The sequence below is a fragment of the Zeus faber genome (assembly GCF_960531495.2).
Source record: "Zeus faber genome assembly, chromosome: 2".
NCBI lineage: Eukaryota > Metazoa > Chordata > Actinopteri > Zeiformes > Zeidae > Zeus > Zeus faber.
In genome coordinates, this window is record NC_137189.1 from 45,264,236 (window position 1) to 45,276,603 (window position 12,368).

The 12,368-nt window shown below is 42.9% G+C and overlaps 1 protein-coding gene across 4 annotated transcripts; it reads right to left on the reverse strand.

The window, feature by feature from the left end:
- Positions 1-644: 644 nt before the first annotated feature.
- On the reverse strand, positions 645-11,902 carry tmem237b (transmembrane protein 237b). Of its 4 annotated transcripts, XM_080022117.1 has the most exons (14): positions 11,715-11,902; positions 11,549-11,584; positions 8,751-8,782; positions 8,617-8,630; positions 8,448-8,519; positions 7,862-7,990; positions 6,678-6,771; positions 6,410-6,567; positions 6,040-6,172; positions 4,796-4,987; positions 3,189-3,262; positions 2,543-2,630; positions 2,293-2,414; positions 645-1,696 (listed from the first exon to the last, which is right to left on the reverse strand). In XM_080022117.1, the coding sequence occupies exons 1-14, from the start codon at positions 11,733-11,735 to the stop codon at positions 1,632-1,634; spliced, it is 1,230 nt and encodes a 409-aa protein (XP_079878243.1). In that variant the 5' UTR covers positions 11,736-11,902; the 3' UTR covers positions 645-1,631. The 4 variants fall into 4 exon arrangements, with proteins under 4 accessions (XP_079878243.1, XP_079878245.1, XP_079878246.1 ...); XM_080022119.1 differs by lacking the exon at positions 11,549-11,584; XM_080022120.1 differs by lacking the exon at positions 7,862-7,990.
- Between the last annotated feature and the right edge of the window lie 466 nt (positions 11,903-12,368).

A 12,368-nucleotide genomic window follows, 5' to 3' on the forward strand; every position in this document is an offset into this window, starting at 1 on the left:
GTTTGCTTGTTTATTGAAAGTTTATTAATACTACTATTAATACTAATGTGTCCAAATTGCACCAAATTCAAGGCCACGCGTCCTTGGGTCCCCGGCGATGCACCTGCCAAGTGTGAAGTCGATGGGATGAACGGTTGTCGAGATAATGGAAGGACACACAGACGGAGATTCCCTCCTTCATAGTTACATCGTTGTTGTAGTTGTAAGCAGAACAGTTGTAAGAACAGAGAAAAAGAGTTATACTCCATTCATCAAACTCTTCTCTTAACAAAACATATAATTCACACACATACTGTACATAGGCCTATATCAAATAAATTAAATAAAAAATCTTCTCTGTTGACAAGATACTCGAGCATATATAAAATTATTTAAAAATGAGAGCCTAGAACCATAAATGTACTGTACGTTTCATAATAGCTTATCAGTGTCTGAATCTGTTTCCTTTATTACCCCGGGCCTTGAATATTACAGTGACCACGTCCATCTGGGTCAAGTGGATCACTATAGGCGAAGGATTATTATCACCATTATCACTCTTTATTTCTTGTGCCGATGATCATCTAATGGTATCAGTGGCTCTGCGTAGCCTGATGCACGGGGCTGTCTTTGTTTCGTTCAATCAGGAAACGGGGGAAAATAAAAACATCTGAAATAAAACGTTTTTATTCGTTTTTTGGGGGGGGAAACGGGAAAGGAGGACACGGAGCGGAGATTGCATTAAACAGCATTTGTAGAGGAATTACTGTGTAAGCGGTTGATCCTTGTCACCACGACCATTAAAGACGGTTTCCACCGTATTAATGGAGTTCCTTAATTGTTTTGATGTTGTATTTAATAGTTATTGGTGTTCCACTGCTTTGTGAATAAACTGTGCATCCCTGAGCAAGAGACAACTGTCGAGTTGGTTCTCCGCATCACTTTTGCTTTCCGCTTGCCCTGTCATACTGTACATACATACACACGCAATTCATTTTACTTATATTTTTCTTTTGGCTTAATTTCTTTTTTTTTTTTATTTCATTTTTATTATTTGTTTCTGACATTTGTTTTTATGTTACCTTTGTTTAGAAAAATGCATAAATAAATAAAGTCAATGAATTGTTTTTTCAGGTTGTCACCAAAGTGGGTAAGTGCTTCTGCTCTGCAGTGTATGTATGTAACGAGAGATAGACAGATAGATAGACAGACAGTCAGAGAGACGGACAGACAGATTTCTTGGATAAACCAGTTCCTGAGAGCGGGCCAGAAGAGATGCCAAGCAAGATTACCATGACAACGAACCCTCCTGTCACATTATGATGAGATTTTTTTTTTTTTTCTACACAAGTCAGACAATCTCTTCAATGTTAAAACACAAAAAATAAATGACGATAGCAACAGAATTACATCATAACATTCTGACTCAAAGTCATTCAAGCTTGAATAAAAACACAGCAGTGTTGTTCAGTTGTAGGTAAAGGTATGTATTTAAAAAAATAAGCAGGTCTATATCTCATCAGATCAAATATAAATAAAATCTACAACAACAAAAAATAAAGATCATGAGAGTACAACTAGCAAAATGCTTTATACAAAAATATGTGCAATATCCATCAATCTGAAGATAGATACATTAGTGTTTTCTTTACTTAGGCGGTGATCTCTGTTTTGTCTTCTGGATTTGGAGATTCAATCTCCATGGCCATCAGGTAACCTGAGGAACAGCAAGAGAGACAGAATGAGGGCCAGTAACCAGGAGCAGTTATACATTTCTTTGCAGAAAATATGGATCGGTAGCAAAACCTCTCACTGATTATGCATTCAGCACGCCGCCATTGTAAAATCACATCTTGAAACCTTTTTATATTACCTGGCTTTTAACTTGCTGCTTTTATGTTTGCTTTGTGCAGCCCTTGTCATTTCCATTATTTTATAAAAAATTAAAATTGTAATTGGTGTCGATACGAAGGGACGGTAAGTTTTCACTTCCTTTGTTTTATTATTATTATTATTATTATTATTATTATTATTATTATATTTTTTATAAATAGTTGTGTATCTTTCTGCCCCTGTTAGCCGGTGTGAATAAGCAATAAAAGCCAAAAATGAATGTGAATGATCGACCTGGTTCATTACTACTAACTGGCAGATGAGACGTTTTTTATTTATACTATTTGGGTGGGAGGGCATCAAGTTATTAAAATCCTAGGACGAAGGGTTCGGAAAAAAAAAAGAAGCCACTACCGCTGATGTAAAATATAATAAAACATTTATAAGGGGAGATCCAGATAAACGAAAGACAATCATCACCCTCGGTGTAATCCATCTCAGGTCGGGTTGAAATGAAAATCCATGCCAGGCCGACTAACAGCGCCACCACCAGGTTGACCGTCACCCAGGGGTGCAGAATCTGGTGCTCTGACCCCGGGGGCCTGCAGCGGCAAGAGAGAGACGAGATATGGATCAGATCAGGCACTTCAACATCACCGCGTATCCCATGATCATCCAAAACGTTTTCTCTTGTATTTGGGTCGGCATTGGGGCCGGAGCGAGTAGCTACCACAGCGTCCCGTTGGAGCTGTGGTACATGTTGATGCGGTCGCTGGTCATCTGCTGACTGAGGGACAGGATCAGCGCTGAAAAGTATACTGCATCACAAAAGGAGGAGAAAGAGAGAGAGGGGAGAGGGAGGGGGAAGGAGAAAGAGAAAGGGGGGGTAGGAGGAGAAAGAGGTTCAACAATCAAAAATAGTCCGATCAATTTCTATTCAGAAAGTTGAACTGTCTTCGGGTGCTTTCATACCCGCTTACTTTAATGTGCACCAACACTCTTAGTTCAGGTAGACACAGGGTTCATTCTGGCATTACAAAATGAAATCCAAGGACTTTCAAGTACCTTTTAAATGTTTTTTTTACCTACAAACAATACATACGGGGTTAAGCTAATCCTTGCGATTAACCTCAAATAATTGTGATCATGTTCATGTTGTGAGACTTATTGGTGAGAACGAAGACATTGCCCTCATCGAAAGACGGCATTAATATTACAAATGTGAACCACCGGAGAAAATAAAAAGTGAAGAAATCGTGCTGACAACAGGTGAAGCAAGTAAGGTAAACCAAAACTAAAAATATACCATGCGATACATGAACTTACAGTCGCGAAAACTCGCTCGCTTGATCGATGGAAACAAAGTGTTAACTTACAGAATGAGGCGAGAGCCACCGGGTCCAGCATGACGAACTCCCTCAGAGCCATGGAACCCCTGGCCAGGTTCACCCTGAACAGAGGAACAGCTTAATGACAAGAGTATTAACGCAGATATCTGGTACAAAAAAACATGAAAACACAGTTTCTGTCCAAGAAGAGACAATTATTGACAGGGAACGTTGGATGGTTAAAAATTCAAGTTGACCCAACTGAGGGACGCACATCATTCATCATCATTTTTACTCGTGGCATCAAATAAAATGGCTTCTAATTTGCTTATCGTTAACTTCAAATTCCCGAATCGAATTCGGATGGAAATGTATGATTGTGGAATCTAGCGATTTAAAAAAAAGCAAGACTGGAGCAGTCTGGAGTGAGGTGCTTTGCTTAAACACCCCCCCTTAAAATAAAACATGTTTGCAGTTTTTCCGCATCGGGGCTGTGAATTACGATGATGAAACCGATAAATTCATGAGGGGAAACGACGTAATGAAAAGGCTTGTATATTTTTTAGATATCTGATTACGTCTGTTTTGGATTTTTGTGTTTTTTTGGCTATTTGTATATATTTGAAAATTACATTTTGATTAAAATGTATTTTTACATCACTTTTTAAGCATTTTAATGTAATTTTAATGAATGTAATGCACCAAACCTCACCACAACAAATTCCTAATATATGTCAATAACAATAACAGTAATAAATATAGCTGGATTATTATAATTATAATAAATATTATTATTATAATTATTATAGATTGGATTATATTTTCAGTAAGTTACGTTTCCATGAAATACGAAAAACGTTGTGGTATTTCTGAGTAATTACCATTGTACAGCTTCTATTTTTCCGACGTCTCGCTGGATCTTGAACACATCACTCAGTCACACGTTTCACTGGTTTCGAGTGGTTGGGGTTGACGACATTTTAAGGACTCCTTTTTAATCTACTTTTCATTAATCCGGCACAATCATGTGGATCACGGATTTAAAATCTAAATATAACAGATCTACTGACATCTACCAGGTTAGAAGCTGTATAAATACACACCGAAATCGGTAGTTCGGTAACGTCTAAACACTTTGGAGTGACGGAGTCCACGGCGCACACTGGACACGGTCCAACTGGACATTGTCAATCAGAATCTCTACATTTACGGTAAATAATATGATAACGTCAAAAAGCATCTTACTCTAAATCTAATCTCGTTCAATTCAGAACGTGACGTGTCAGTTAACCAAGACCAACTGAATATTTTGGGTCAAATTTGTTCGGTATTTATACTAATATCTGCTCCGTATGTGGATGGATTTGGATTAAATTTAAACCACGAGATCCTTGTGACACAGCGGTTTAAACGACACCTCAACCGCGTTCTTAAGTTATGCGGAAGTATAGTTCTAGCCGGGTTGGACATATTTCGGTGTGAAATGCATTGGCTCGTCTCTGTAATATCGATCTAAATTTGGTCGGTTTTTCCAACCAGAGATGTTTGTGGCAGCGTCTCAAACATCAGCCTTACGGGCTGGACCCCTAATAATAACAACAATAATAATAATAATAACAATAATAATCTGTTTCTGATATAGAGTGGGTTGTCACCTGTCGAAGGCGGCCACGGTGCTGATGGCCAGCAGCATGTAGAGCAGCGACTGCGCGGGGTAGGCCAGGGTGTGGTAGTGCTGCAGGAGGTTGGAGGGCGTGGTGAGCTGCTGCCCGGCGAGCATGTACACCACCACGATGTTCCACACGGCGTAGCCGGCCAGGAAGCCGTGGCAGAACAGCCCGATCATTCTGCGCGGGGGGGATGGTAAGTGGCAGGAGGGCGGGGCTCACTTAAAACCGCATGTTTAAAAAGCGGGGGTTCTATACGTGCAGTCGGTATTTAAACTTTCCTTTACTCATGTATGACCATTTTTTCTTTACTCGGGGAAACACGCCGAGGGAGAGACCCTCGTTCACAGTGGTGTTTAGTGATAAACCAACCACAACAAAGTAAGAAAAAAGAAAGACACTTTTATTCCCCCAATTTTTTTTAAAATTATATTTATACAGCTTTCTTGCCAATTATATATATTATTAAAAATATAGCTGAAGCAATGAATAAAAAGAAAATGTAATGTCAACATTGAAAACAATTATATGAAAATAAAAACTGAGCCGGGTAATCAACATTCAAACAATAACAACATTGCAATAGATGAAAAAAACCACAATGCTAGATTAAGTTTAGATTACAAAATGGACGGATGATCAGTCCCTCCTTCTTGTAAGGTGTCTAATGAGTACCATTTAAACAGTGTATGTTGGTTTGGGAAGAGCAAGGGGTGGTACTACTACTACTACTACTACTAATACTACTACTACTACTACTACTACCACCACCATTAAGTTCTGTTTATATGTGTACATAACATGTTTTATGCATTTTTTAATCTCTTTTTTCTTTACTATGTCTTATTCTTGGGAAATTAATAAAGTGTCATCTTATCATCTTCGTCTTCCTTATACTTTTACTTATACTTTTTTTTTTTTTTACTAGATTGTGTATAACGTTACGTCTCCACCGGGGGGGCAGTGTCACATTTAGTGAACCACAATGTACAGAAAGAAGAAGAAATCTGCTTTTTCCATTGGTTTGTTTTTTTCCAACCTTACTCTATTTGAAAACTCAGACCCCAAAAATACGGAGACAAAAAACCAGCTTTCGAACCTAGACGGCCAGCCGCACCTCTATCTGCCATGTTTTATTTTCCGCTTCGAACCCGCTTCCGACAGGAAGTTGGACGATTCGACCGCTCAGCTCGCGCCACTGAGACGCTCGCGTTCCCATACACACGGCTGACCTGAAGCCCTCGTGCACCCTCAAGGAAACGTCCCTGGTGGTCCAGAGAGGCTGAACAGGCTGGAAGTCCATGAAGTGGGCCGCCTGGTCGCTGGTTTGCCTCCTGTCGGAGCGCTCCGCTGCCTGGAAGTGCTCTGCGCGCGCGCACACACACACACACACACACACACACACACACACACACACACACACACACACACACACACACACACACACACACACACACACACACACACACACACACACACACACACACACACACACACACACACTTTTAATAATTTTAACATACATTCTACTGGGATATATTTTTGAGCACTCGGTGGAATTCCGCGTTGACCGCTCGGTAACTGGGAGATAGTTTCGCTCACTGTTTCTCTCGATGAAGACCTTCCCCATGGGCTGGCTCTGGCCCTGGGGGGCCGAAAACAGGGAGTGCTGGGGGATGGAGGGCGGAGAGTCCACGATGATGTCATCCTCCTCCACGTCCAGCTCGGTGGGGAGCTGGGACTCCGCAACCTTGGACTTCCTGGGCGACCGGGAGACGAGGGAGAGAGGGGGAGCGGCAGGGAGACGTTGTTGACTTAACATTTAACACTGCACACTTGGGAAGGCGCACGTGGTTTTTGTGCTCCTCACTTCTTCTTCTTGGGTTTTTTCACCACTTCCTCCCCGTCCGTGTTCTGGTCCAGCCCGTCCCCGTTCACCAGGTCTGCCTGGTCGTCTTCGAGATCTGAAACGCCGCCCCAGCTCACTCATCCACAAGAACTCAAATATTTCACATTCACGTCAAATATTATGATGGTCATAATAAAATGTAAAAAAATAAAAATACATCTGCGGGGGGGGGCACCGCACAGGGTCCAGTTTAGTCACGTTGGGTATCACAGCTTTCGGAGGTTCTGTCGCACCGCGGTGTCCGTCGGCAGTTAACGTTTTGGAAATAAATTATGTATAAAGAAAGACGTTCACTTTAAATTAAGCGTCTTATTTTTGTCGATGAATGTTAAAATTTTAAACATGTTTTTAAATATGTCGGTGACCGGCGCTTCATTGGCTCGTGTTCGACCAATCACCATGGACTTAGGGCTGGAGCAAATTTCTGAAATGTCCTTTTCCTCCATCAAACCATTAAGCATTTTAAAATAAGGCTTCTAGTAATATCTTATTAAGAAATTAAAATCATGATGTACGCAATAATTGCGATGCATTATTATTACCATTACCATGTTTTTATTACCATATTATTATTACCATGTTTTTATTACCATGCTTTTATTACCATGTTTTTATTACCATGTTTTTATTACCAGCTTCTTGCTAACATTGTCTCCCAGCGTCACACTAGAATAGATTGTGCTGCATTCACACTCTAGACCGGCAAACCGGAGGTCAAGCGGAGGAAGCGTCGAGCCGACTCCACTGCGCACGTTTCCTGCGGCTTCTGGGTTTTAAACGGACCGATATGTCAGAGTCATTTTTCCCTTTTGAGCTCACCGGGTTGAATAATAGCTGAAATATTATTCAAAATAGCTTAATTTGAATTATACGCAGTTTATTTGTAGTCTATATGTGCTTTGGATACAGAGATACTAGAATTTTAGTAATAATAATAACAACAATAATAATAACAATAATAACAATAACAATAATCATCATTTTTGTTGACCCAGAAGCATAAAAACCGCAAAAGATTGTCACAACATTGGGCCCTTTTTTTACTTTCTGTGTTCGTCCAATTGCGAACACGTCGTCATCTTTTTGTCGTCATGCAGTGTTGGGGAGTTGGGGAGCTCCCTCCTCCTCTTAACGTCTACACTCACCGATGGTCGCGGCTTTCTTCTTCTTCCTCCTCCTCTGCGGGGGCCTGTCGGCGGCGGGCTCCGGGGTGAGCGCCTCCCCGCCCTGCGAGGCTCGTCGGCTGGCCAGCCCGTCCATCTCCACCCCCGGGTCTGAGGGTGAACCGTAAGAATCGAGGTCGTCCCAAGCACATACGCCAGAGGCAGCGGATTCTCCTTCGCCGCGACGCAGTCTGCATTAAAAGCTACCGTACGCGGCGAATCCATTTCTTTGGAATTTGAACCATTTCTCGCGGCGCCACATACGTGCGCGCTTTTATTTGCCACGACGGGAAAAATGTGTGAAATCAAAGCGCCTTTTCGAAGCATGGCCGTTGTGTGTGTGTGTGTGTGTGTGTGTGTGTGTGTGTGTGTGTGTGTGTGTGTGTGTGAGATGGGTGGAATTCATTTTCCAAACTCTTTGGGCGGCGTTTTTTCTTTGCACCGTCGAACGGGGCTATTTTCAAGGTGCACTTAACATCCGGCACCTAACATCTCGAAGGGACAAAATTCAAGCACCTCAAGGACCCGGTAAGGCCCTCGTCAAAGGTTGTGTCTATCCGTGACCCACCCTCCGCGTCATCCGCGGCGCTGGCACTCTTCCTGGCCTTCCTCCTCTTGCTTTTGGGGGCCGGGACGTCATCTAGACAAGACAAAACGGAGCACAACGCCGGAGTGAGGTGCTTGAACGCCAAAAACACCACAGAGCGCTGGTCGGTGTCGACGTGATCCCAATTTACCGCCGAGGTCTTGACTTCACGGGTCCGGGCACGGCACAGGGGGACGGAAAGAGAGGTGTCAGGCGACTGTTTTGGAAAGCGCGTGAGGCGGTTGGGAGCAGCAACACAGCGACAGAACATTTCCACCCACTCACCTCGACATGGCGGGGAGCGCACGCTGTCCTCGCTGGAAACACAGGTCAAAGTCAAACAAAGGTCAAGCAGAGCGAGCAAACAAATCCGCACCGGACTTCAAGGTTAATGCAGATCTGGGGCAAAAGCGATGGATGAATATTACATCACAGGAACCACCTGAGTCCGATGAACAGTATCACGCTAACAAGCGCAACAACCGACCGAACATTTACTCCGCATTCCAAATTATTATGTAAATGATATTTTTCTCTGATTTTCCTAAATAGTCGATGCAAATGACAGTCAGTTTAATTTTCAAGTCATCAACCGTCAGGGATTAATTCCAATGTTACTGAACAAACCTCCAAATGATAACAGTATTTTTTTCAAAATTAAAAAACTCAAAATGCACTGTTCCAAATTATTATGCACAACAGAGTTTCAAAACATGTTATAGGTTGTAAAGAACTGAAAATGGTCATTTGTTGAATGTGCAGCACTAGGTCATATTTACTGAAATCAAAAGCTATTTCAATCAAAAACATCTTAACAGGTCAAGTTACATGTGAACATAGGAGCCTTCTGTGATATCACCTTCACAGTTCTTGCCTCCATTGAACTTGTGAGTTTTTGGAGAGTTTCTGCTTGAATTTCTTTGTAGTTTGTCAGAACAGCCTCCCAGAGCTGCTGTTTTGATGCCAACTGCCTCCACCCTCATAGATCTTTTGCTGGAGGATGCTCCAAAGGTTCTCAATAGGGTGGAGGTCAGGGCAGGATGGGGGCCACACCATGAGTTTCTCTCCTTTTATGCCCATAGCAGCCAATGACACAGAGGTATTCTTTACAGCATGAGATGGTGCGTTGTCAGGCATGAAGATGGTTTTGCTACGGAAGGCACGGTTCTTCTTTTTGTACCGTGGAAGAAAGTGCTCAGTCACAAACTCTATATACTTTGCCGAGGTCATTTTCACACCTTCAGGGACCTAGCAGCTCTCTCCCCGTTATTCTGGCCCAAAACATGACTATACCACCTCCTTGCTGACGTGGCAGCCTTGTTGGGACATGGTGGCCATGCACCAACCATCCACTACTCCATCCATTTGCACCATCCAGGGTTGCACGGCACTCATCAGTCAACAAGATTGTTTGAAAATGAGTCTTCATGTATTTCTGGGCCCCCTGCAACCGTTTCTGCTTGTGAGCGTTGGTTACGGGGGGGGCCCAATAGTAGGTTTATGCACAACTGCAAGCCTCTGGAGGATTCTACACCTTGAGGTTGGCTGGACTCCAGAGGCACCAGCAGCTTCAAATATCTGTTTGCTGCTTTGTAACGGCATTTTAGCAGCTGCTCTCTTAATCCCATGAATTTCTCTGGCAGAAACCTTCCTCATTCTGCCTTTATCTGCACCAACCCATCTGTGATCTGAATCAGCCACAAATCTCTTCACGGTACGATGATCACGCTTAAGGTTTTGTGAAATATCTAATGTTTTCATACCTTGTCCAAGGCGTTGCACTATTTGAGGCTTTTCGGCATCAGAGAGATCCTTTTTCTTTCCCATGTTGCTTGAAACCTGTGGCTGCTTAATCATGTGGAACGTCCTTCTTAAGTAGTTTTCCTTGAATTGGGCTCAACTGGCAAACTAATTATCACAGGTGTCTGAGATTGATTTCAGTGATCCAAAGAGCCCTGATACACAACACCATCCATGAGTTTAATCGAAAAACAAAAAATTTAATGTTTATGACACTCCAATTTGCATAATAATTTGGAACGCGGTGTGTTGAGCGTGAAATTGGATTACGCCAAGACTTCCACGACAACAAAAGCCAGAGAGCATTAAGTGCTTGTTGTTGTTTTTTGTTTTTTTCTATGTGCACGCTAAGGAAGAAACAAATAACTCCATTCCAAAACCACAGAAAAGAACATCGAACATCGAATACAACAAGTTTATAGCTTGCGTTCAAATACAGCGTATCACAAAAAGCTACCCTGTCGCAGCACCTCTTTTGCCACTAACTAAATATTTTTGGATGTAGAAATGGAGAAGGCCTACATCGGTTTTGATTTACTTACTTATCTGTTTCAACGGCGTTCCCCGGAAGGGCAAGGATAAGACATTACCACTGACTGTCAAGTCATTCCGATCGGTTGAAGGCAAGCACTGATGACGCCTAATCCAGGCTAAGTCTGCCGTCATACATGCGCCAAAACAGGGGAGATTATTCAGGGTCAAAGGTCACCTAACACTGACCTGTGCAGCCTCCTCTGGCACCGGTGTTTACTATCCATGTCTACTGGACTGACGTGTGTGTGTGTTTGTGTGTGTGTGTGGCCATTTGCTTTGCAACACTTGCGAACAAGTCCTTGAAATGTCTCAAAAAAAAATTACAGGGTTCATTCTGGCGTTACATGATGAAATTCTAGGACTTCAAGTACTTTTTTTCTAAGCACTGTTTTGTGATTTTTTTTTTCTCCCCCATTTTTGAGCACTTCGAGCCAAACAAATATAATGCATTTTCAGTGTGATCTTTATAGTTTAAATATAATATAATCTAAGTCTCTCTATTTATTTACTTATTATTGATCTCATTGTCAGCTCCTACTGGATAAAATGTAAATTTCCCTGGCATAATCAATGTAATAAATGCGATTATATACATACATATAAGTGTAGGGTTTATTATTAATAACGATTTGTGAATTGTTTGTTTACATTTGTATTTGTTTATTGTCTGTGCATCGTGACACAGAATTCCTTCCGTACACACTTTCAATTCTGACATCCGTAGGCCCGCTGGTGCAGCACTACCTTACCCGGGGAAGCGGCGGCAGGTCCCTGCGGCGCGTCGTCTGCACGGTGCGGGACGTTAACGGACACGGACACAGACACAGATCATGGTCGTGAACCCGCGACAAATTCAAGGGGAGCGCGACGGAGATTCAAACTGGCGGCTCGGCGTCGTCACCGCACCTGCGTTACCTTGGCGTCGGCCGTCTCCATATTCCGCGAATGTCGGTGGACTCGCAGTCCTCCGCTCAAGCGGTGCGGCACCGGGGCGGGGGCCGGGGGTTGCTTCACCGGGCGGCGGCTTGGTCGGCCCTCCCTGCGGCTGCTCTGGAAGCCGGTTGCCGTGGTCTGACGCTCGACCCTCTGGTTCACGAAGCACGAGTTGCTGCCCGGACTGTTTTGTTGTGGCACGCGTGGGCTTCCCGTGCGTTGCCTTCGCAGTAAAAGCCCCCCCCCCCTCAAGGCGAGCGATACGGTGAGAGGCTGGGGGAGGAAAAAATAAAAGCCCCGTGTGAGCTGATAGCAGAGCTGTCTCACATTTTTCTTAATGTTATAATGTAGTCCAGGTTTGACTACTGTACCTACAGTAGTGTTTATATATATATATATAGAAAGAAAGAGAGAGAGAGAGAGAGAGAGACCTGGGTTTAAGTCAGTGGTCGTTGTGGAAAAAAATCAACCCGTTTCCCCAAATAGAATACAGGTTTCACACGTCTGAAAAAGGGGGGTTTGCGAGGCTGTTTAGGCTCATTAATATAATCTAATCCATTACAGTCAAGCGCATAACTTTTCTGGCTACACTTGGTCTTGAGTGCTCTGTCGGTTAAAAAGAAAAAAAAAAAAAAA